We start from the raw sequence: 23,045 nt of genomic DNA, 5'->3' as shown, positions 1-23,045 counted from the left end.
AGGGTGGCAGATGCCCCCCCCCACACAGCCTACCTGCCCCAGCGACAAGTGCCCCCACACCGAGAGTGCCAGAGGACAGGTACCCAGGCTACCCAGTGCTATGACAGGAGTGCACCCTCCACCGAAGGAGACCACATGGTTGGCCCCACGCCATCCACACCTGCCCAGGCCTTGGTCCACGCTTGGGTCACAGGACAGACGGAAGATCCAACCAGCCTCGGCATGACGGGCTGGCCGGACTTGGCTGCTGCAGGGGGTGCTTGGAGGGATGGCCCTTCCAGCCGCGAGTGACACATAAGCCCCAACACCCCGCCCATGGGGCGGGTGACCGCAGCGGCACGGCGACTCAAGACCCGAACTCGCTCCAGAAGGAAGGAGGAGGCAGTCTGTCGTCTACCGGGTGGAAGGAGGCCAGTCCACCGTGCTGCCCACTGGACACAGAAGGACACGCAAGCCCCAACACAAATTTAGAAAATGTGCAATAGAGGGATTTTGTGTAGCGCCCCAATAATTCAAAGGCGTATAATCTGTTATCCAAATATGGGCTGTATTATCGTAGGTAAAAGTCTATCAGTCCCTCCTAAGGTTGACACTCCACATATGACATGTTTGATCTGCTCCTGGCTAATTCCACCTAGCCTCCTCTCTACAATAAACCGATTTCTATAACCCATCGTCGTCTGTGTCTCTGTACTAGAGGGGCCGGAAAACCCCACTTGCCGGTGTGTGGAAGGAACTGCCACAGTGGCGCCTGAACAGGGACTGGGGATGGGACACAGAAGGGCCGCCCGAAGATGCCTTGGCGGCCCCTGCACCAATCCTCTTCCGACTGGCAGCAGCAGCACCTAGGGGTCCAGTGGAGGACCAGTGGAGAAGCAGCTAAAGCAACCACAATGGCTCCTCCACCCAGCAGCTAGGCCACCCCTCCAAGCAGCCCACGCAGCAGCCAAGCCGGCCATGTCGTCACCAGCCACCCAGCAGCCCGAGGCCCCACACTCTGGAAGGAGCGTGGGGCCTCGGGCAGTCTGTCGTTGACCGTGGGGAAGGAGGACGGTCCACCGTGCTGCTCCAGGGACCCAGATCCTCAGGAGGGGGGGGCTTTGTCCAGGAATTCTTCCTGGCCTCAGTTTGGTGTTGGGGGTATGTGATGTGGGGATAGGATGGTTTGAGCAGCCACACCTGACCTGGACCTAGGTGATTGGGTCAAGGTGGTGGCATACCGGTTGCTTATTGGTTGGGCTAACGGGCAACATGTTAAAACCCCTATCCTCACGCACACTCAGGATAGGAGCCCTGTCATGACATGTTCGATCTGCTCCTGGCTAATTCCACCTAGCCTCCTTTCTACAATAAACTGATGTCTACAACCCATCATCATCTGTGTCTCTGTTCTATCTGTGGCAGACAGAAATGGTACAATGAACAACACAACATTGCATAGAATCAACATATGAACTGCTCTTTCCTGTAGGCCAGGCCTACATGTTATGATGATGTGAATTAATATGGATCATATATCTTTATTTAACTTTTTAACTGTAAAAAGAAAAACCTTCAATCACAGTAGAATATTGACTCATTGGTTTAGGAAGAGCCGGCCCTGCACAGCCGTATTGGTTAGTCACAAAAAAACCCACTTTCTTAAATCACAGGCTTTGCGATTTGAAAATTGTGTTAAAAGTTAAATTCAGATGTTGGTTTCAATTCCATGAATTGTTCAGTCCTAGTGTTCAAAGCAAGTGCTGGTGGTGTGTGTGTGGCTGTGATTAGTCCACCTGTATACGTGTGTGTGTGCGTGTGTGTGTGCGTGTGTGTGTGCGTGTGTGTGTGCGTGTGTGTGTGTGTGTGTGATGTGTCCACCGGTGAGTGTACGGGACTCGTCCCAATTGGTTCTGGTGTATGAGGTCAGTATTATATCGTAGTGCCTCAAAGCAGTGGAAAAGGCCCCGAAGCCAACGTTGGCCCCGCAGCCGTGTAGACACCCCACCACCACAGGAAATCCCAGAGACCCTGGCCTCCAGCCACAGAGGACCCCCCAGCTCCCAGAGAAATTGGAAGGCCATGGAGTAACACCCACGCCCGGCCACGAGAAGCATAACCCATTCCCGGAGCGCGTGAGACCCTGCACCCCTAAGGCGCACTAATACAACCCACCCCCATGTGCAGGCACAAGCCGCAGGCGCGGAACCCAGGCCACGAACGCCCCACCAGAAGCCCCCACCCCACAGGCGAGCTGGCGGGGCCACCAAGCCCACCAATGCCCCTCGTAAAGGTGATACTGCAACTGGCCAGATGCCCCTCCTGGCCACAAGCAACGAGTGTCCAGCCAGATAGCCGAGTGCGCTCAGTGCAGGACACCCAAATGTCAGCCTCCCCCCGACAGCTATTTTAACAGGTTAGCCTCGCTGAGATTAAAAATGTCTTTTACAAGAGAGACCTGACCAAGAAAGCAGCAGACACTGTTACTGAATACATGAGTGGGAAGTAGAGTATGCTCCTTGTCATAATGGTCAAATTTGTTTTGACTAATTGGAGTATGAGATAGAATGTGCCAGACAGAGACAGCAGCACATCCCAGGACAGACACCATCAAACAGTGTGTGTGTTGTATCGATTAAATAAAGAAAATAAAATATCCTAAATGCTCTAAGGGTAAGAGGTCAATTTGCATTCCAAATACTTTTCACGTTTAAATGGTTTACTCTGATAATGATTCATTTACTCAAATGCTGAAAAGGAAAGTTGGTGCTCGACATGCCCCAGGTGACAGTATTTTTCTTAAATTAATGACTCATGAAGAAACACAGTGATAGCCTACACATCTATTTATCGTGTATTAGTCTGTCCTTCGCACAGAAGCCTGTTCCTCAGAATCGGTTGACAGCACATAGTTGGTGAGGGGATGGATTGAGGGTGAATCCCACTGCTGGAGTCAGATCCAGTTCATCCTCTTTCACTCCAGGTGGTGGAGTAAAACGAAAGCGCTGGAGGAGGGAGGTGAAGAAGAGGAAGACTTCCATCCTGGCCAGACTCTCCCCTGGACACGCCCTGCGACCTTAGAGAGAGACCACATCAACGAAAGAGATTTAGGAGATCAAAATCTGGTGACGAAGGGTTGGCTATAGAACTTGAGATGTTTTAGCTCATATTTATCCAACAAACATTTGACATGAAGGATTATATTCAACGCTGACATGAATCATTTTGCCGTACCAGCAGAGAAAGGCATGTATGCATCTCTTATCACAAATGTTCCATGCTCATCCAAAAAATGTGCTGGGTTGAATGTGTTGGGGCTTTCCCATTCGCTTTCATCATAAAGCACTGACATCAGCAGCGGATACACGGTCGTCCCCTGTTATCATAGAAAGAAGAGTTTGATGAAGAACAGAGACTCGTGTGACACAGTTCTGAAACATATGAAACAGGACGTTAAATAGTGCATTTAATTTGACATTATTGATCCTCAGCGTCTGTTGGTACAAGCTATCTGACCTTGTTGATAAAATATCCCTGGAATGTAACATCCTGACTGGTGATGTGAGGAAGGGACATTGGGACGACGTTGGCCAGTCTCTGGGTCTCATGGATGACGGCGTCAGTGTAGGGCAGCTTCTTCCTGTCTTCTCCTCGGACCTGAGGACTTCCTATCACTCTGCTCAGCTCCTCCTGGACCTGGTCTGTAGATTAAATATAGGAAATCAAATCAACTGGCGAAGGGCCCCGAGCCTTCATCAATGAGTGAGTTCTCTTCATGTTTCTTTCAACGTAGTATGAAATCAAAGAGACGGAGGTCAGAAGTGCACACACACATACGCACTTATAAGAGTCTGGTGTTTTGAATCCAAAGTAGGGAGAGATTTTTTACAGTTTCAGGGTTTTACACATTATTAAAGTGCAGATGGCACACTTTCAAATGATGTGTCATGCATTGAGATCCGAAAATACTTGAAGAAGATATGCTTATTTGAAAGTTGGTACATCTAAAGTCCTGTAGCAGAGAAAATCTCCCTCAAAGATCCTCAACGTTTTCACACTTTGGAGAAAAACATTATGAATTCCCAATTCTATTTAATTATTTTCTGATTTTACATAGTGCTCAATGTTACAGTTTATTTTCCTTCTGATACCTTTACCTTCCACCACCCCCTGTCTTTGAAAATATTAGTCGTTACACTATTTATAACGTTTTTTCTGTGTTTTATGTCTGTTTATGTCTGTCTTATAGAGTTCCTACTCAAAATAACTTCATATTATACACGTAATGGCTGAGTCTTAAGCATCAACAGCCTGTTCTAGAATCAGTCGTCTGTTTCTGTGTGCACACCCCAACACATTCATCCATATCCAGCCCAGTTTTTATGGCCTTCTCTTCAGGCTGAATCCCTAAGTTTCTCATGTCTTCTTGTGCGATGGAAGGGGGTTAGGATACGGGACAAAGTGGATAAAGGGCTCTTGCATGATGCAGATGATCACTACTGGATGCAACTTGCATTTATAGCCGAATAAATCTCCCACCAGTATTTTAAAAATCAAATCTCCAGACTGACGTAAACTCCCACCACTAGGCTATCTTTATTGGAGTCGAGTCATTTGGTGGGGCATGGCCCCCGGTGCCCATGCCATGAACGGGCCCCGATATCTACATGGACTCAATCTACTATATGGATATTGTCTACAGTGTAGACTGAAAAACCTGATGGAAACTCCTTCCACACTATGGAACAGCAACTAAGATTGTCACCTTGATTAGAAAGTCCTATAAAGGAACATCATGTACGATCATATATGGAGGTCAGCTCACCCCAAGTTTCCAAGTAAAAAAGGAGTTGGTCAGGGGTGCCTACTGTCTCCACTCTCTTCCCTTTGGCCATCAATCGAGGAGAGAATTGGAGAACCATTTTTTTTATTTTGTGCTATTGTCCTCACAGATGCAGCACATAACCACAAACCTGGTATATACCGTTTAAGAAATTGGACCCGACATCAACAAAAAGACAAAAATAATTAAGATTAATAATCCTAGTCACAACCCACTTACACTGGGTGGGGACTCACTGGAAGAGCTGGAGAACAAAACCTTCCTTTATCATAATGTCCAGCGATGGACATTTATCACCTGGTCCCCGGGCGCGTCCAGGTATGCTGCCCACTGCTCCTGGCTGTGCCCCCAGAGGAAGGACAAGCCAGGATGGGTCAAAAGCAGAGGATCCATTTCACCGGCCACCATCAACGCATGTGTGTGTGTGTGTGTGCAAGCATGTGTTGTAGTGTGGTGTGTTGCGTGACGAATAAAGACTGTTTCTTCTTTTCATTCTTCATAGACAAGCAGGGAGGCACTGAAGCAGATGTCAAGGCCTGAATCGGCAAAGCACAAACAGCATTTGGAGACCTCAACAACATCTGGAGTCTCCACACAAGAAGACCAGGCTGTTCAAGTTCACTGTAAAGTCAGTCCTGCTCTATGGAAGGAAGAGCAAAGACCACCATTGTGAAAGTGCAGAAATTCATAAATTGCTGCTTCAGAATAATTATAAAAATCAGTTCGTCAAATATTATCAGCAACAAGGATTCATGGGAGAGAACTCATCCGGCACTGTTGGAAGAGATGAGGACAAGAGGGTGAAAATGGATCAGGCATACATAATGAAAGCCAACAACCAACATCACCAAATGTACACTGACATGGAACCCCCAAGGAAGGAGGAAGAAGGGCAGAGCGACAGAGAACTGTAGCAGACTTTAGTTGTTGACCTAAGCTCCAGAGAGAGTGAGGGGCATAAGTACACTGTAAGTTCAAGTTCAAGTTCAAGTTCAAGAGATTATTTGTCGCATTAGAAAGTATATTTGGTGGCGATTTAATGACAGGCAACAAATCTGGACTCTCAGGGTAAACCAATTGATTTCACTTATCCAGAGTTGACAATCAAATCTTGGTTTTAGATATGGTGATGTCTCTTTGATCACGTCCCTTCATTTCCTTACCCTGAATTTGATCATATCTGGCCGTGAGCAGCAGACCCCATCTTAATGTTCCTCCTGTGGTGTCCGTACCAGCAGCAAATAGATTACCGAACGGTAATTATTAGATTTTTCTCATGGTAGTGAGAGTCCCTGACACAAGAATCCTTTGAGAACAGACCCTCGATGTTTAAAAATGGATTAATACATTTAATTGGATTCATGTGTGTTGAGCAGTGAGAGACAACATCTTACCTCTTCTTTTTGCTTACGGATCAGAAACGAGTCAACAAAACACCTGCTCATCTGAGGGTTCAAAGGCTCACTCAGACCACTCACTAAGTCCTTGATATCCTTGATGTTCATTTCAATATTTTTCATTGTCACTTCATGAGTCTTAATCCAATTACCCAGCCAGGGAAACATGTTGTACACCTGTCACAATATCACAATAAACCAACGATATAATTCAAGAGGATGTAATCAAACTAACAATATTTCAAGCACTAAATCAGTACATATCTTTTTCATTTGCTGAGAAAGTTGTTGAATTAAAATCAAAAAACATAGTATCAGTTAGCAATTCTCATGATTACCTGAATTGGTGCCGAACCTCCGAGGCATATTGTCTCATTTGCCCGAACCACCATTCCATTAAACTGTGGGTCAGTGTATTTAAACCTACTGCCGTACACAATGGATGAGATAACATTGGAAACAGCGTAGTTCACTGGACGCATCATGTCCAAGGGTTTTCCTGTAGAACATGATGGTATCTATTTAGAGTATATTTATAGTATTTACACAATGGAAGTTCAAACATCACAGCACAACATGTACAGAACATTATACCGTTTTCAAACCTTCATGTTGTTGAAACTCCTTGATCAAATAGTGACATTCCTCGCTGACTTTCTCCTCAGCAGCTTTCCTTCCCATCCCAAATTCACTGAGGGTTGTCAGAGCAAAACGCCTCATCTCTTTCCATGACTCCCCATTCGCAAACGCAATTCCTGTCAAACGTCACAGAGAAGTCAAGAGAAGTTCCTTTCTCCTGATCAAGTATTCCTTCTTCTGATTAATTGATATGTTGGATTTTTCCTGGTCATTTGACGTGGTGGGGATATTTCTTCATCCGTTCTTTTTTGTGAATGTTCATCCACATCAACAGTTTACTGACCACAAGCAGCATGCTTTATCAAATTCACCCAGGCTGCCTTTCACCTCTTGCATATGCCCGATCGTCGCATTCTTGCCGGGAAAGGCCACCAACAATGGAAATAACATTTAGGGGAGTACATACATAGCACCAACATTGAATGGCTGTTTCTTTAAAAGTGACAGCTAAAATAATTAACAAATATGAGATGTTGTTTAACAAAACTATTTCATAGATAACCAATTTAATGTCTGTATCACATTGTGATAAATGACAGTTGTCAAACCTCCTTGCGTCCGGCCTTGGTTAACGTAAACAGGCTCTAATAACTTATGAAACAACTGTTTATATTTTAAATGCTTTACCGTGTCCTTGATTAATGTCTCTCAAGATCGGAGATATTTCTCTATCACCAAACTCCTCTGCATGGTGGACCAGGGCTTCTTTAACTGTCTTGTATCCCGCCAGGACCACTACCTTCTTGAGTCCAAAATAGACAGTGTACACAGATCCATATTTCTTGGAAAGCTAGAAGTTAAATAATAATATTATTTAATTTTTGATCTAAATTAACTATTCATTGAATTAATTTTTGAAACTCACAATCACCAAATAATACGGACAACAAGAATAGCCACAAGCAATACAAATGAATGAGATCCATATTTCTTGGAAAGCTAGAAGTTAAATAATAGTATTATTACATTTAACTTTAATTTAAATTTCATTTAACAATTTATTAAATTATTTTTTGCAACTCACAATCACCAAATAATACGCACAACAAGAATGGCCACAAGCAATACAAATGAAACTGAAGTATAGGTAGACTTACCTCACAAAGGGTGTAATGAGGCCTGCTGAGATCCAGCTGCAGTAAGTTACCAAGCAGGGGCAGTGGCCTGGGACCAGGAGGCTGCTTTCGCTGTTTTGGAAAGCTGTAACATTTAGACCAGAGGTTGACAACCAGGAGCAAAACCAAAGTGGCTGACAGAGTGATGGAAACAGAGGACTGGAGGAAGACAAACACTTCAACAGGAGACATTCTTAAAGTACTCTTTTGCCAGAGAGGGAATATCTGGTCCTGTTGGGGAGCCATCCAACAAGGTAGACCCAAGGAGAGCACACAGTGGGTGAGGGGGCGGGGAGGAGTCGAGAAGGAGAGACAGAAGTGCACCGGAGCAGCAGCCAGAACCACATGCAACACGACAACAACTACAACATGGCTACAAGATATTTTACAAATGCACAGTGATCAACATTTTTCACGATATTTTGACATTTTCTGGACCAAACAACTAATCGATTATTAATAATAGACAGATTTCCAATATAGTGGTTCCTCGACTTATGACTGTAATTCGTTCTATAAGAGCAGTCGTATGTTAAAACAGTCGTATCTCAAAGCAATTTTTTTTCCTAAATTAATCATGAAATCATGAAGCGTGAAAATAAACAAAATACACAGCACAAACACAGTAAATATGAAAGACATATCGATAAGCCACGAACTACGTGCACACACAATGTAGGTCGTCCGCTGACGGACTCCTGACTGACTGACTGCTGACTGACTGCTGACTGACTGACTGCTGACTGACCGCTGACTGACTGCTGACTGACTGACTGCTGACTGACTGCTGACTGGCCGCCGACGAGCCAACTGCAAATTTCCCCGGTCGTATCTTGGAGCAGTCGGTCGCAAGATGATACAAATTTTGGTGACTATCGCTCCTCGTATCTTGGATAAGTCGTAAGTAGATGCAGTCGTAAGTCGAGGTACCACTGTATTACTAATGATTATCACCTGAGCAGGCATTAATAACTGCCTGGAGTAGAACTTGTTTTTGTTTGTTTTGTTACAGTTTGATGTTTCACTGTTACCGAGTGGGCATGCAGGTGACAACAGTAAACATGAAACTGTAATAAATTTGACAAAAACAAGTTCCACTCCGGGCAATTATTAAAACATTGGAAACATGGGGAGTGGGAAAACAAACAGCTTAATCCTGACTTACCCCCTCTATGAACGCCTGAATGCTGTTAAAACAAAGTTTATACTGTTTAACACCAACACTAAAATGAGACAAATATAAAATAAAACTTTGATTTACAATTTGTCCAAAACCTGGATGGGCAGAGGACACGTTTTCTCTCTTGAATAGTGTGTGGCAAGTTCAAAAGTAGCAGCGTGCCCAACCAAGAAACCTGTCTCACCAATTTGACCGCATGTTTAAATGATAGAGTGAGGTTTTCATCAAATTTACGGTTTTAATGGGTTTCAACAGGACATGTTTGTTCACTGGATGGAAAAGAGGCACAAAAATGAATTAAAAGACAAGCATTAACTTAAGTTATGTTGAAGTTACATCACTGTTGGGAAATTACAATTTAGGACTAGTAGGTGAAATTTCATGAAATTTGGATAAGCACAGCCTGAATTAGATAGATAGATAGATAGATAGATAGACAGATAGATAGATAGATAGATAGATAGATAGATAGATAGATAGATAGATAGATAGATTGATTGATTGATTGATTGATTGATAGACAGACAGACAGACAGATAGACAGACAGACAGACAGACAGATAGACAGATAGACAGATAGATAGATAGATAGATAGATAGATAGATAGATAGATAGATAGATAGATAGATAGATAGGTGCAAAGTGCACACATTTACATGGTGATGTTCCTAGGTCTCAAATAGCAGGGTGTCATGACCTTTTACTGCATATATATATGACCATATGTATATGACAAATAATCTCTTGAACTTGAACTACTCTGATAGTCAACTTCATGAGTCTATGATGCAGAGCTTTGTTCAGTGGTGTGATGAACACTTTCTCATCCTCAACGTTAATAAAACAGAAGATAGTGATTGACCATAATTCCATTGGTGACCGCTCTCCAGTGGTAATCCATGACCAGAGGACAGGACAGGTGAGCTCTTACAGATACCTGGGCATTCACTGAGATGACCAACTGGAGCCAGTGGCTCAATAGGAAGAGTGTGTAGTCCTCTACTCTGAGTACCAGCTCCTCCCGTCAGGCAGGCATTCCAGGGTCCCCCAGTGTAGGCTCAACCGCTATAAGCACTCTTTTGTACCCCTGTCCATCTAAGCATTGAACACCACATCAGACAACTTTTATTCTATATGAAAGTATTCATGTACTGTATGTTGTGGTTATATATGTTTAGTTTAGGTTTAGGTTAGGTTTAGGGGTTGGTGATATGGCCTTAAAATAATATCACAATATTTTTTATATAATTGAATTTCTCTTTTTTATTCTTGACAATATGACAAAATACTCAATTTTTTTAATTATTTTCAAGAGCATACAATTGTAACAAAATCAATATTAAAATTTTATATTTCGGCCATTAAACCATAAATTCAAAGTTAACATAAATATGAAAAATCCATCAAAAATGTAACAATATTTAAATGTACATGTAATATTGGGTACATAAAACAGAATTCTTTAAATAAATGAAATAGTTGACACTCGCTTTGCCGACTAGGGTCCCTCACACTACTTGTCAGTATTGATGGTTTTGTCATCTGGGATGTCAGGACCAGGCTTCGCTGTGAGACAGAAGAGACAGAGATGAGCAAAATGGCAGTTTTCACATCCCCTGTCAATCAGTTTGACCAATCACGGCTGAGCCACCGCTCCCTCCCCCACCTGCAGCAAATTAAAAGCCACACCCTCTACCACACACCCCCGATACCCCCCCATACCACCACTGCCCGAGGAGCTGTCCGGCTGACTGCCAACTCCCCCTTCACACCGTGTGTAGAAGCTGGACTTCCCCAAGGACCTCCCCACCTGCTTTGTTGTCTTGGGCCTTGGACAGGCTGAAGCCACCACTGTGTTGTCCAGCCATTGGCCCAAGTGGTACCACAGATGCCGCAGCTCCCTCCACCCACCCGCACCCTTTTTGGGCTGGCTGTTGCACCGCAGCGACCTCCGCTATCTGGCACGGAGACAGATGTCTTTCACAAGGAATGGTGGATTTTGAAAAATTAGAATTTGAGATCTCCGGACCCAATTCATCTCTCTCAACCACTGTCACCAAGGGACTGGGACCTCCCATCAAGGCTTTTAGGAGGTTGGAAATTTGTGTACCCATCAGCCAGTGCTGTAAACATTTCCATGGTAAGAGTGAGCTCCACCAATCAGAGACGTCTCTGTTTCACTGAGGATTATTGGTAGTGTAGTACTCCTTTTTGATATATACATTGTGTAATATTATGGAATTATTTGCAAAACTTTCAACACCCTGATGCTAACCCTGCTCCTTTTTGTTTTGCATCTTGTTACAATTGCCTCATGGGTAAAGTAGTTACTTTTTTTTTAACTTGAAAATGAAACCAATTTATGGCTGAAAAACCACATGCATGTGTTACTACGGGTTAATTTGGTCGCGGAATATACCTGCGTTGTCAGAATTTACATGTCACTTGTAAAGCCCTGAATTATATGTGAGGCCATTTGAAGTCGTGTCCCCTATTTACATTACCACCCCTCTAAAAGTACATGTCCAGAGCTGTCCAAAACAGTTGACCTAATTTTGGTAGCTCTTTTAATTACTAAGATATAGGGTTTCCAATTTGACCTCTGGTCACGTTTCAAAGGTTAGTATCTCCAATTAGGATCCACTGTAATCTCTCAAACTTACATACAGTATGTTAACCTCCAAGATGAGACCTTTCCAAAAATATGTTTGATTTTGTTCTACGATAAAGTAAAAATCCAACCTTGCCATTGCAGTGGGATGCTGACTGTGGATTTCATCACCATTCACAATCAAAATAAATTCAGATTTTTTTAATTTATTTACCCCCCGCTTCTAAAGACTGTGAAAATCTCCCCATTAAAATAAATTAGTTTAAATAACACTATTTGTAACACAAAAAAAGTCGTACAATTCAGTCCAATGATTCAATAGATTTATTACCGTGACTATGAGCACAAAAAAGCATGATACTGTGTTGGACCAAATCAATGACTGAAGAAACCTGGACTGATCCTCCTGTAGTTCTTGCATGGAGGCACAAGACAGGGCTGTGTCTTAACTCCACTTTTATTTGCATTTGCGATGGAACCACTTACAGTCAATTGGAGATTGATGGATATAATACGGATCATATAACTAACTAAATCTCCTTGTAGGTGGATGATATCTTGTTTATTTCAATTCCAAAAAACAGAATCCCAAATGTTCTTAGCTGAATTAACCTTTTTGGAACTTCTCTAGATATAGAATTAACTGGCTTTAAGTGTGTTCATGCCAATTTTTATAAAGGTTCCACCACTCTTAAAAGAACATGTCCAGAGCTGTCCAAAACAGTTGACCTTATTATGGTATCTCTTTTAATTACTAAGCTATAGGGTTCCAAATGTGACGTCTGGTCAGGGTTTAAAGCAGTTGTGGCCAAACTACAGCGTTGTATAATCCAGCCCGCAAGGCATTTACATTAACAACAATCCTATTTTGAACAGGAGTGCACCCCCCACCGAAGGAGACTACATGGTGGGCCCCGCGCCATGCACACGTGGCCAGGAAGATCCAACGAGCCCCGGCACGACGGGCTGGCCGGACTTGGCTACTGCGAGGGCTGCTTGGAGGGATGGCCCTTCCAGCCGCGAGGGACCCGCAAGTCCCAACACTCCACCCATTGGGCGGGCAACCGCAGCGGCATGGTGCCACCGTGCTGCCCACGGGACACAGAAGGACACGCAAGCCCCAACACAAATTTTGAAAATGTGCAATAAAGGGATTTTGTGTAACGCCCGAATAATTCAAAGGCGTATAATGTCTTATCCAAATATGGGCTGTATTATCGTAGATAAAAGTCTATCAGTCCCTCCTAAGGTTGACACTCCACATGACATGTTTGATCTGCTCCTGGCTAATTCCACCTAGCCTCCTCTCTACAATAAACTGATCTCTATAACCCATCGTCGTCTGTTTCTCTGTGGTAGAGGGGCCGGAAAACCCCACTTGGTGGTGTGTGGAAGGCGGAATTGCCACAGTGGCGCCTGAACAGGGGCTGGGGATGGGACACAGAAGGGCCGTCCAAAGATGCCCTTATTTAAGGTATTGGAACCCTGTGTCAGAGTTTGTCATTTTATATACAGTAACCCTGTGTCAGAGTCTGCTTGAAATATTTTTTTCATTCTTGTTCTCTGCTTGGTGGTTTGGGGGGGGGGGGGCGGTAGGCTTTGTGCAGGAATTCTTCCCGGCCTCAGTTTGGTGTTGGGGGTATGTGATGTGGGGATGGGAAGGTTTGAGCAGCCACACCTGACCTGAACCTAGGTCATTGGGTCAAGGTGGTGGCATACCTGTTGCTTATTGGTTGGGCTAACGGGCAACATGTTAAAACCCCTATCCTCACGCACACTCAGGATAGGAGCCCTGTCATGACATGTTCGATCTGCTCCTGCATAATTCCACCTAGCCTCCTTTCTACAATAAACTAATGTCTACTACCCATCATCATCTGTGTCTCTGTTCTATCTGTGGCAGACAGAAATGGTACAATGACCAACACAATATAGCATAGAGTCAACATATGAACTGCTCTTTCCTGTAGGCCAGGCCTACATGTTATGATGAGATGAACTGATATGGATAATATATATTTATTTAATTATTTAACTGTAAAAAGAAAAAGCTTCAATCACAGTATAATATTGAATCATTGATTTAACTTCAAGCTGTGTAATTGTTAGAATCTGTAAATGAACATTGAAAAAATATATGCGGTGTGTCAGCAGAAATGTTTTATTTTTCATAAAAATTTTGCGCACATACTTCCACATACATGGAGGGCCGCATCATGTGCTCTGGAACAGCTTTATGCACATCAAATTAAAAAACAATAAAAAATGCTGGCATGCCCGTCGTCGCAACCGTTGGAGAGGGGGACAGGTGCACAAAATGTGCCCCGATCACTCCCTCTCCGCGCCTCCCCCTCCACCCCCAGGGACAGGCGGCCGCCTATCTGGCCGATAGGAAGAGCCGGCCCTGCACAGCCCTATTGGTTAGACCGTGTAACAAAAGAAAAACACTTTTCTTAAATCACAGGCTTTGCGATTTGAAAATTGTGTTCTGTTAAATTCAGATGTTGGTTTCAATTCCATGAATCGTTCAGTCCTAGTGTTCAAAGCAAGTGCTGGTGGTGTGCGTGTGGCTGTGATTTGTCCACCTGTATATGTGTGTGTGTGTGTGTGTGTGTTTGTCTGTGTGTGTGTGTGTGTCTGTGTGTTGGTGTGTGTGTGATGGGTGAGTGTACGGGACTCGTCCCAATTGGTTCTGGTGTATAAGGTCGGTATTATATCGTAGTGCCTCCAAGCAGTGGAAAAGACCCCGAAGCCTCCCCTTGGATCCCGCAGCCGTGTAGACACCCCACCACCACAGGAACGGCCGCAGATGCGGAACCCGGGCCACAGACGCCTGGCCCAGAGCCAGGTCCCGCGCGGACAGACCAACACCCCACCAGAAGAGCCCACCCCACAGCGAGCTGGCAGGGCCACCACGCCCACCAACCCTTACCCTAACCCTAACCCCCCGTAAAGGTGATACTTCAACCGGCCAGATGCACCTCATCTGGTCAAATTTGTTTAGACTAATTGGAGTATGAGATAGAATGTGCCAGACAGAGACAGCAGCACATCCCAGGACAGACACCATCAAACTGTGTGTGTTGTATTGATTAAATAAAGAAAAGAAAATATCCTAAATGCTCTAAGGGTAAGAGGTCAATTTGCATTCCAAATACTTTTCAAGTTCAAATGGTTTACTCTGATAATGATTCATTTACTCAAATGCTAAAAAGGAAAGTTGGTGCTCGACATGCCCCAGGTGACAGTATTTTTCTTAAATTAATGACTCATGAAGAAACACAGTGATAGCCTACACATCTATTAATCGTGTATTAGTCTGTCCTTCACACAGAAGCCTGTTCCTCAGAACCGGCTGACAGCACATAGTTGGTGAGGGGATGGATTGAGTGTGAATCCCACTGCTGGAGTCAGATCCAGTTCATCCTCTTTCACTCCAGGTGGTGGAGTAAAACGAAAGCGCTGGAGGAGGGAGGTGAAGAAGAGGAAGACTTCCATCCTGGCCAGACTCTCCCCTGGACACGCCCTGCGACCTTAGAGAGAGACCACATCAACGAAAGAGATTAAGGAGATGCAAAATCTGGTGACGAAGGGTTGGCTATAGAACTTGAGATGTTTTAGCTCATATTTATCAAACAAACATTTGACATGAAGGATTATACTCAACGCTGACATGAATCAGTTTGCCGTACCAGCAGAGAAAGGCATGTATGCATCTCTTTTCATAAATTTTCCATTCTCATCCAAAAAATGTGCTGGGTTGAATGTGTTGGGGCTTTCCCATTCGCTTTCATCATAAAGCACTGACATCAGCAGCGGATACACGGTGGTCCCCTGTTATCATAGAAAGAAGAGTTTGATGAAGAACAGAGACTCGTGCGACACAATTCTGAAACATATGAAACAGGACGTTAAATAGTACATTTAATTTGACATTATTACTCCTCAGCGTCTGTTGGTACAAGCTATCTGACCTTGTTGATAAAATATCCCTGGAATGTAACGTCCTGACTGGTGATGTGAGGAAGGGACATTGGGAAGACGTTTGCCAGTCTCTGGGTCTCATGGATGACGGCGTCAGTGTAGGGCAGCTTCTTCCTGTCTTCTCCTCGGACCTGACGACTTCCTATCACTCTGCTAAGCTCCTCCTGGACCTGGTCTGTAGATTAAATATAGGAAATCAAATCAACTGGCGAAGGGCCCCGAGCCTTCATCAATGAGTGTGTTCTCTTCATGTTTCTTTCAACATAGTATGAAATCAAAGAGACGGAGGTCAGAAGTGTACACACACATACGCACTTATAAGAGTTTGGTGTTTTGGATCCAAAGTAGGGAGAGATTTTTTACAGTTTCAGGGTTTTACACATTATTAAAGTGCAGATGGCACACTTTCAAATAATGTGTCATGCATTGAGAACCAATAATACTTGAAGAAGATTTGCTTATTTGAAAGTTGGTACATCTAAAGTCCTGTAGCAGAGAAAATCTCCTTCAAAGATCCTCAACTTTTTCACACTTCGGAGAAAAACGTTATGAATGCCTGATTCTATCTGATTATTTTCTGATTTTACATAGTGCTCAATGTTACAGTTTATTTTACTTCTGATACCTTTACCTTCCACTACCCCCTGTCTTTGGAAATATTAGTCGTTACACTAATTATAACTGTATACAACTAATATAACTAATTTTTTCCTGTGTTTTATATCTGTTTATGTCTGTCTTATAGAGTTCCTACTCAAAATAACTTCATATTATACACGTCATGGCTGAGTCTAAAGCATCAACAGCCTGTTCCAGCATCAGTCGTCTGTTTCTGTGTGCAAAACCCCAACACATTCATCCATATCCAGCCCAGTTGTTATGGCCTTCTCTTCAGGCTGAATCCCTAAGTTTCTCATGTCTCCTTGTGCGGTGGAAGGGGGCTAGGATACGGGACAAAGTGGATAAAGGGCTCTTGCATGATGCAGATGATCACTACTGGATGCAACTTGCATTTATAGCCGAATAAATCTATCTCCCACTATTATTTTCAAAATCAAATCTCCAGACTGACATAAACTCCCACCACTAGGCTATCTTTATTGGAGTCGAGTCATTTGGTGGGGCATGGCCCCCGGTGCCCATGCCATGAACGGGCCCCGATATCTACATGGACTCAATCTACTATATGGATATTGTCTACAGTGTAGACTGAAAAACCTGATGGAAACTCCTTCCACACTATGGAACAGCAACTAAGATTGCCACCTTGATTAGGAAGTCCTATAAAGGAACATCATGTACTATCATATATGGAGGTCAGCTCACCCCAAGTTTCCAAGTAAAAAAGGAGTTGGTCAGGGGTGCCTACTGTCTCCACTCTCTTCCCTTTGGCCATCAATCGAGGAGAGAATTGGAGAACCATTCTTTTGATTTAGTGCTACTGTCTTCACAGATGCAGCACATAACCACAAACCTGGTTTATACCGTTTAAGAAATTGGACCCGACATCAACAAAAAGACAAAAATAATTAAGATTAATAATCCTAGTCACAACCCACATACACTGGATAGGGAATCACTGGAAGAGCTGGAGAACAAAACCTTCCTTTATCATAGTATCATAGACAAGCAGGGAGGCACCGAAGCAGATGTCAAGGCCTGAATCGGCAAAGCAAGAACAGCATTTGGAGAGCTCAACAACATCTGGAGTCTCCACACAAGAAGACCAGGCTGTTCAAGTTCACTGTAAAGTCAGTCCTGCTCTATGGAAGGAAGAGCAAAGACCACCGTTGTGAATGTGCAGAAATTCATAAATAGCTGCTTAAGAATAATTATAAAAATCCGTTCGTCAAATATTATCAGCAACAAGGATTCATGGGAGAGAACTCATTCTGCACTGTTGGAAGAGATGAGGACAAGAGGATGAAAATGGATCAGGCATACATAATGAAAGCCAACAACCAACATCACCAGACGTGCACTGACATGGAACCCCCAAGGGAGGAGGAAGAAAGGCATAGCGACAGAGAACTGTGGCAGACTTTAGTTTGTGGCCTAAGCTCCAGAGAGAGTGAGGGGCATAAGTACACTGTAAGTAAATATATTTGGTGGCGATTTAATGACAGGCAACAGATCTGGATTCTGAGGGTAAACCAATTGATTTCACTTATCCAGAGTTGACAATCAAAGCTTGGAGTTAGATGTGGTGATGTCTATTTGATCACTTCCTTTCATTTCCTTACCCTGAATTTCACCATATCTGGCCATGAGCAGCAGACCCCATCTTAATGTTCCTCCTGTGGTGTCCGTACCAGCAGCAAATAGATTCCCGACTGTAACTATGAGATTTTTCTCATGGTAGTGAGAGTCCCTGACACAAGAATCCTGTGAGAACAGACCCTCGGTGTTTAAAAATGGACACATATACTGCTCGCATACATTTAATTGGATTCATGTGTGTTGAAATGAGAGACAACATCTTACCTCTTCTTTTTGCTTACGGATCAAAAAGGAGTCAACAAAACACCTGCTCATCTGAGGGTTCAAAGTCTCACTCAGACCACTCACTAAGTCCTTGATATCCTTGATGTTCATTTCAATATTTTTCATTATCACTTCACGAGTCTTAATCCAATTACACAGCCAGGGAAACATGTTGTACACCTGTCACAATATCACAATAAACCAAAGATATAATTCATGAGGATGCAACTTACAATCGTTCAAGCACTAAATCAGAACATATTTTTTTCATTTGCTGAGACAGTAGTTGAATTTAAAGTAAAAAACATAGAATCTGTTAGCAATTATTATGATTACCTGAATTGGTGCCGAACCTCCAAGGTGCATGTTTTTATTTACCCGAGCCACCATTCCATTAAACTGTGGGTCAGTGTATTCAAACCTGCTGCCGTACACAATGGATGAGATAACATTGGAAACAGTGTAGTTCACTGGACGCATCACATCCAAGGGTTTTCCTGTAAAACATGACGGTATTTATTGAGAGTATATTTATAGTATTTACTCAATGGAAGTTCAAACATCACAGCACAACATGTACAGAACATTATACCGTTTTCAAACCTTCATGTTGTTGAAACTCCTTGATTAAATAGTGACATTCCTCGATGATTTTCTCCTCAGCAGCTTTCCTTCCCATCCCAAATTCTCTGAGGGTTGTCATAGCAAAACTCCTCATCTCTTTCCATGACTCCCCATTCGCAAACGCAATTCCTGTCCAAAGTCACAGAGAAGTCAAGAGAAGTTACTTTCTCCAGAGTATTCCTTCTTCTGATCAATTGATATGTTGGATTTATCCTGGTCATTTGACGTGGTGGGGATATTTTTTCATCCGTTCTTTTTTGTGAATGTTCATCCACATCAACAGTTTACTGACCACAAGCAGCATGCTTTTTCAAATTCACCCAGGCTGCCTTTCACCTCTTGCATATGCCCGATTGTTGCATTCTTGCCGGGAAAGGCCACCAACAATGGAAAGAGCATATAGGGGAGTACATACATAGCACCAACATTGGATGGCTGTTTCTTTAAAAGTGACAGCTAAAATAATTAACAAATATGGGATGTTGTTTAATAAAAGGATTTTATAGATTACCAATTTAGTGTCTTTATCACATTGTGATAAATGACAGTTGTCAAACCTCCTTGTGTCCGGCCTTGGTTAACTTTAAAAGGTTATAATAACTTGTGAAACAACTGTTTATATTTTAAATGCTTTACCGTGTCCTTGATTAATGTCTCTCAAGATCGGAGATATTTCTCTATCACCAAACTCCTCTGCATGGTGGACCAGGGCTTCTTTAACTGTCTTGTATCCCGCCAGGACCACTACCTTCTTGAGTCCAAAATAGACAGTGTACACAGATCCATATTTCTTGGAAAGCTAGAAAAATTAGAAGTTAAATAATAATATTATTTAATTTTTTATCTAAATTAACAATTCATTCAGTTAATTTTTGAAACTCAAAATCACCAAATAATATGCACAAACTAGAACGGCCTCCAGCAAAACAAATGAAACTGAAGTATAGGTAGACTTACCTCACAAAGGGTGTAATGAGGCCTGCTGAGATCCAGCTGCAGTAAGTTACCAAGCAGGGGCAGTGGCCTGGGACCAGGAGGCTCCTTTCGCTGTTTTGGAAAGCTGTAACATTTAGACCAGAGGTAGACAACCAGGAGCAAAACCAAAGTGGCTGACAGAGTGATGGAAACAGAGGACTGGAGGAAGACAAACACTTCAACAGGAGACATTCTTAAAGTACTCTTTTGCCAGAGAGTGAATATCTGGTCCTGTTGGGGAGCCATCCAATAAGGTAGACCCAAGGAGAGCACACAGTGGGTGAAGGGGGAGGGGAGGAGTCGAGAAGGAGGGACGGAAGTGCACCGGACCAGAAGCCAGAACCACATGCAACACAACAACAACTACAACTTGGCTACAACATTTTTCACGATATTTTGACATTTTATGGACCAAACAACTCATCGATTATTAAAAATAAACAGATTTCCAATATAGTGGTTCCTCAACTTACGACTGTAATTGGTTCTATAAGAACAGTCGTATGTTAAAACAATTGTATGTCAAAGCAATTTTTTCCATATGAATTATGAAATCATGAAGGGTGAAAATAAACGAAATACACAGCACAAACACAGTAAATATGAAAGACATATCGATAAGCCACAAACTACGTACACACTCAATGTAGGTCGCCCACTGACTGACTGCTGACTGACTTCTGACTGACTGCTGACTGACTGGCCGCCGACGCGCCAACTGCAAATTTCCACGGTCGTATCTTGGAGCAGTCCGTCACAAGTTGATACAAATCTTGGATAAGTCGTAAGTAGATGCAGTCGTAAGTCGAGGTACCACTGTATTAATAATGATTATCACCTGAGCAGGCATTAAAAATTGCCTGGAGTAGAACTTGTTTTTGTTTGTTTTGTTACAGTTGGATGTTTCACTGTTGTCGAGTGGGCATGCAGGTGACAACAGTAAAGCATGAAGCTGGAATAAATTTAACAAAAACAAGTTTCACTCCAGGCAATTATTAAAACATTGGAAACATGGGGAGTGGGAAAACAAACAGCTTAATCCTGACTTTCCCCCCTCTATGAACGCCTGAATGCGGTTAAAACAACATTTATACTGTTTTACACCAACACTAAAATGAGACAAATATAAAACAAAACTTCGATTTACTATTTGTCCAAAACCTGGATGGGCAGAGGACACGTTTTCTCTCTTGAATAGTGTGTGGCAAGTTCAAAAGTAGCAGCGTGCCCAACCAAGAAACCTGTCTCACCAATTTGACTGCATTTTTAAATGATAGAGTGAGGTTTTCATCAAATTGACGGTTTTAATTGGACATGTTTGTTCACTGGAAGGAAAAGAGGCACAAAGATGAATTAAAAGACAAGCATTAACTTAAGTTATGTTGAAGTTACATCACTGTTGGGAAATTACAATTTAGGACTAGTAGGTGAAATTTGGATAAGCACAGCCTGAATAAGATAGATAGACAGACAGATAGATAGATAGATAGATAGATAGATAGATAGATAGATAGATAGATAGATAGATAGATAGATAGATAGATAGATAGATAGATAGATAGATAGATAGATAGATAGATAGATAGATAGATAGATAGATAGATAGATAGATAGATAATTTCATGGATACAGTACTTTGCTGAATGATGCAAAGTGCACACAATTACATGGTGATGTTCTCAGATGATACAACCATCCTAGGTCTCAAGTTGCAGGGTGTCATGACCTTTTACTGCATATATATATGACCATATGTATATGACAAATAATCTCTTGAACTTGAACTACTCTGATAGTCAACTTCATAAGTCTATGATCCAGAGCCTTGTTCAGTGGTGTGGTGAACACTTTCTCACCCTCAACGTTAATAAAACAGAAGAAAGTGTTTGACCCCAATTCCATTGGTGACCGCTCTCCAGTGGTGATCCATGACCAGAGGATACGACAGGTGTGCTCTTACAGATACCTGGGCATTCACTGAGGTGACTCACTGGGGGCAGTGGCTCAGTAGGTAGAGTGGGTCGTCCTCCACGCTGGGTACCAACTCCTCCCATCAGGCAGGCGTTCCAGGGTCCCCCAGTGTAGGCTCAAACGCTATAAGCACTCCTTTGTCCCCCTGTCCATCTAAGCATTGAACACCACATCAGACAACTTTTATTCTATATGAAAGTATTCATGTACTGTATCTTGTGGTTATATATGTGGTTTAGGGGTTGGTGATATGGCCTTCAAATAATATAACAATATTTATTATATTATTGTATTTCTCTTTTTTGTTATTGACAACATGACAAAATTCTCAATTTTTTTAAATTATTTTCAAGAGCATACAATTGTAACAAAATCAGTATTAAACCTTTATATGTCGGCCATTAAACCATAAATTCAAAGTTAACATAAATATGAAAAATCTATCAAAAATGTAACAATATTTAAATTAACATGTAATATTGTGTACATAAAACAGAATTCTTTAAATAAATGTAATAATTGACACCCGCTTTTCCCACTGGCGTCCCTCACGCTACTTGTCAGTAGTGTTGGTTTTGTCATCTGGGATGTCAGGACCCAGCTTTGCTGTGAGACAGAAGAGACAGAGATGAGCAAAATGGCAGTTTTCACATCCCCTGTCAATCAGTTTGACCATTCACAGCTGAGCCACCGCTCCCTCCCCCACCTGCAGCAGATTAAAAGCCACGCCCTCTACCACACACCCCCGCTACCCCCCCATACCACCACTGCCCGAGGAGCTGTCCGGCCGACTGCCAACTGCCCCTTCACACCGTCTGTAGAAGCTGGACTTCCACAAGGACCTCCCCACCTGCTTTGTTGTCTTGGGCCTTGGACAGGCTGAAGCCACCACTGTGTTGTCCAGCCATTGGCTCAAGTGGTACCACAGATGCCGCACCTCCCTCCACCCAACCGCACCCTTTTTGGGCTGGCTGTTGCACCGCAGTAACCTCCGCTATCTGGCACGGAGACAGATGTCTTTCACAAGGAAGGGCGGATTTTGAAATATTAGAATTTAAGATCTCCGGACCCAATTCATCTCTCTCAACCACTGTTGTCACCAAGGGACTGGGACCTCCCATCAAGGCTTTTAGGAGGTTGGAAATTTGGGTACCCATCAGCCAGTGCTGTAAACATTTCCATGGTAAGAGTGAGCTCCACCAATCACAGACATCTCTGTTTCACTGAGGATTATTGGTAGTG

General features: G+C 43.0%; 1 protein-coding gene and 1 pseudogene across 2 annotated transcripts; both read right to left on the bottom strand.

The window, feature by feature from the left end:
* Positions 1–2,867: 2,867 nt before the first annotated feature.
* LOC307242168 (cytochrome P450 2K1-like) lies at positions 2,868–11,022 on the bottom strand (annotated as a pseudogene). Its single transcript has 11 exons — positions 10,965–11,022; positions 10,669–10,720; positions 7,956–8,058; positions 7,486–7,648; positions 6,825–6,974; positions 6,558–6,718; positions 6,217–6,396; positions 5,986–6,128; positions 3,496–3,680; positions 3,214–3,355; positions 2,868–3,055 (listed from the first exon to the last, which is right to left on the bottom strand). The product of its transcript is annotated as a cytochrome P450 2K1-like (transcript).
* Positions 11,023–15,096: 4,074 nt separating this feature from the next.
* LOC307242157 (cytochrome P450 2K1-like) lies at positions 15,097–22,711 on the bottom strand (the record flags this gene model as incomplete). The annotated part of the gene is made up of 11 exons (XM_080016490.1): positions 15,097–15,298; positions 15,458–15,599; positions 15,740–15,924; positions 17,993–18,134; positions 18,234–18,413; positions 18,570–18,730; positions 18,837–18,986; positions 19,494–19,656; positions 19,815–19,917; positions 22,361–22,409; positions 22,654–22,711. 11 exons carry the CDS (start codon positions 22,709–22,711, stop codon positions 15,111–15,113), a joined length of 1,521 nt encoding a protein of 506 aa, XP_079872616.1. The 3' UTR covers positions 15,097–15,110.
* Between the last annotated feature and the right edge of the window lie 334 nt (positions 22,712–23,045).

The sequence above is a fragment of the Zeus faber genome (assembly GCF_960531495.2).
Source record: "Zeus faber genome assembly, chromosome: 1".
Taxonomy (NCBI): domain Eukaryota; kingdom Metazoa; phylum Chordata; class Actinopteri; order Zeiformes; family Zeidae; genus Zeus; species Zeus faber.
Note: the sequence above shows the minus strand (reverse complement) of the source record. Positions and strands in the feature narration are given on the sequence as shown.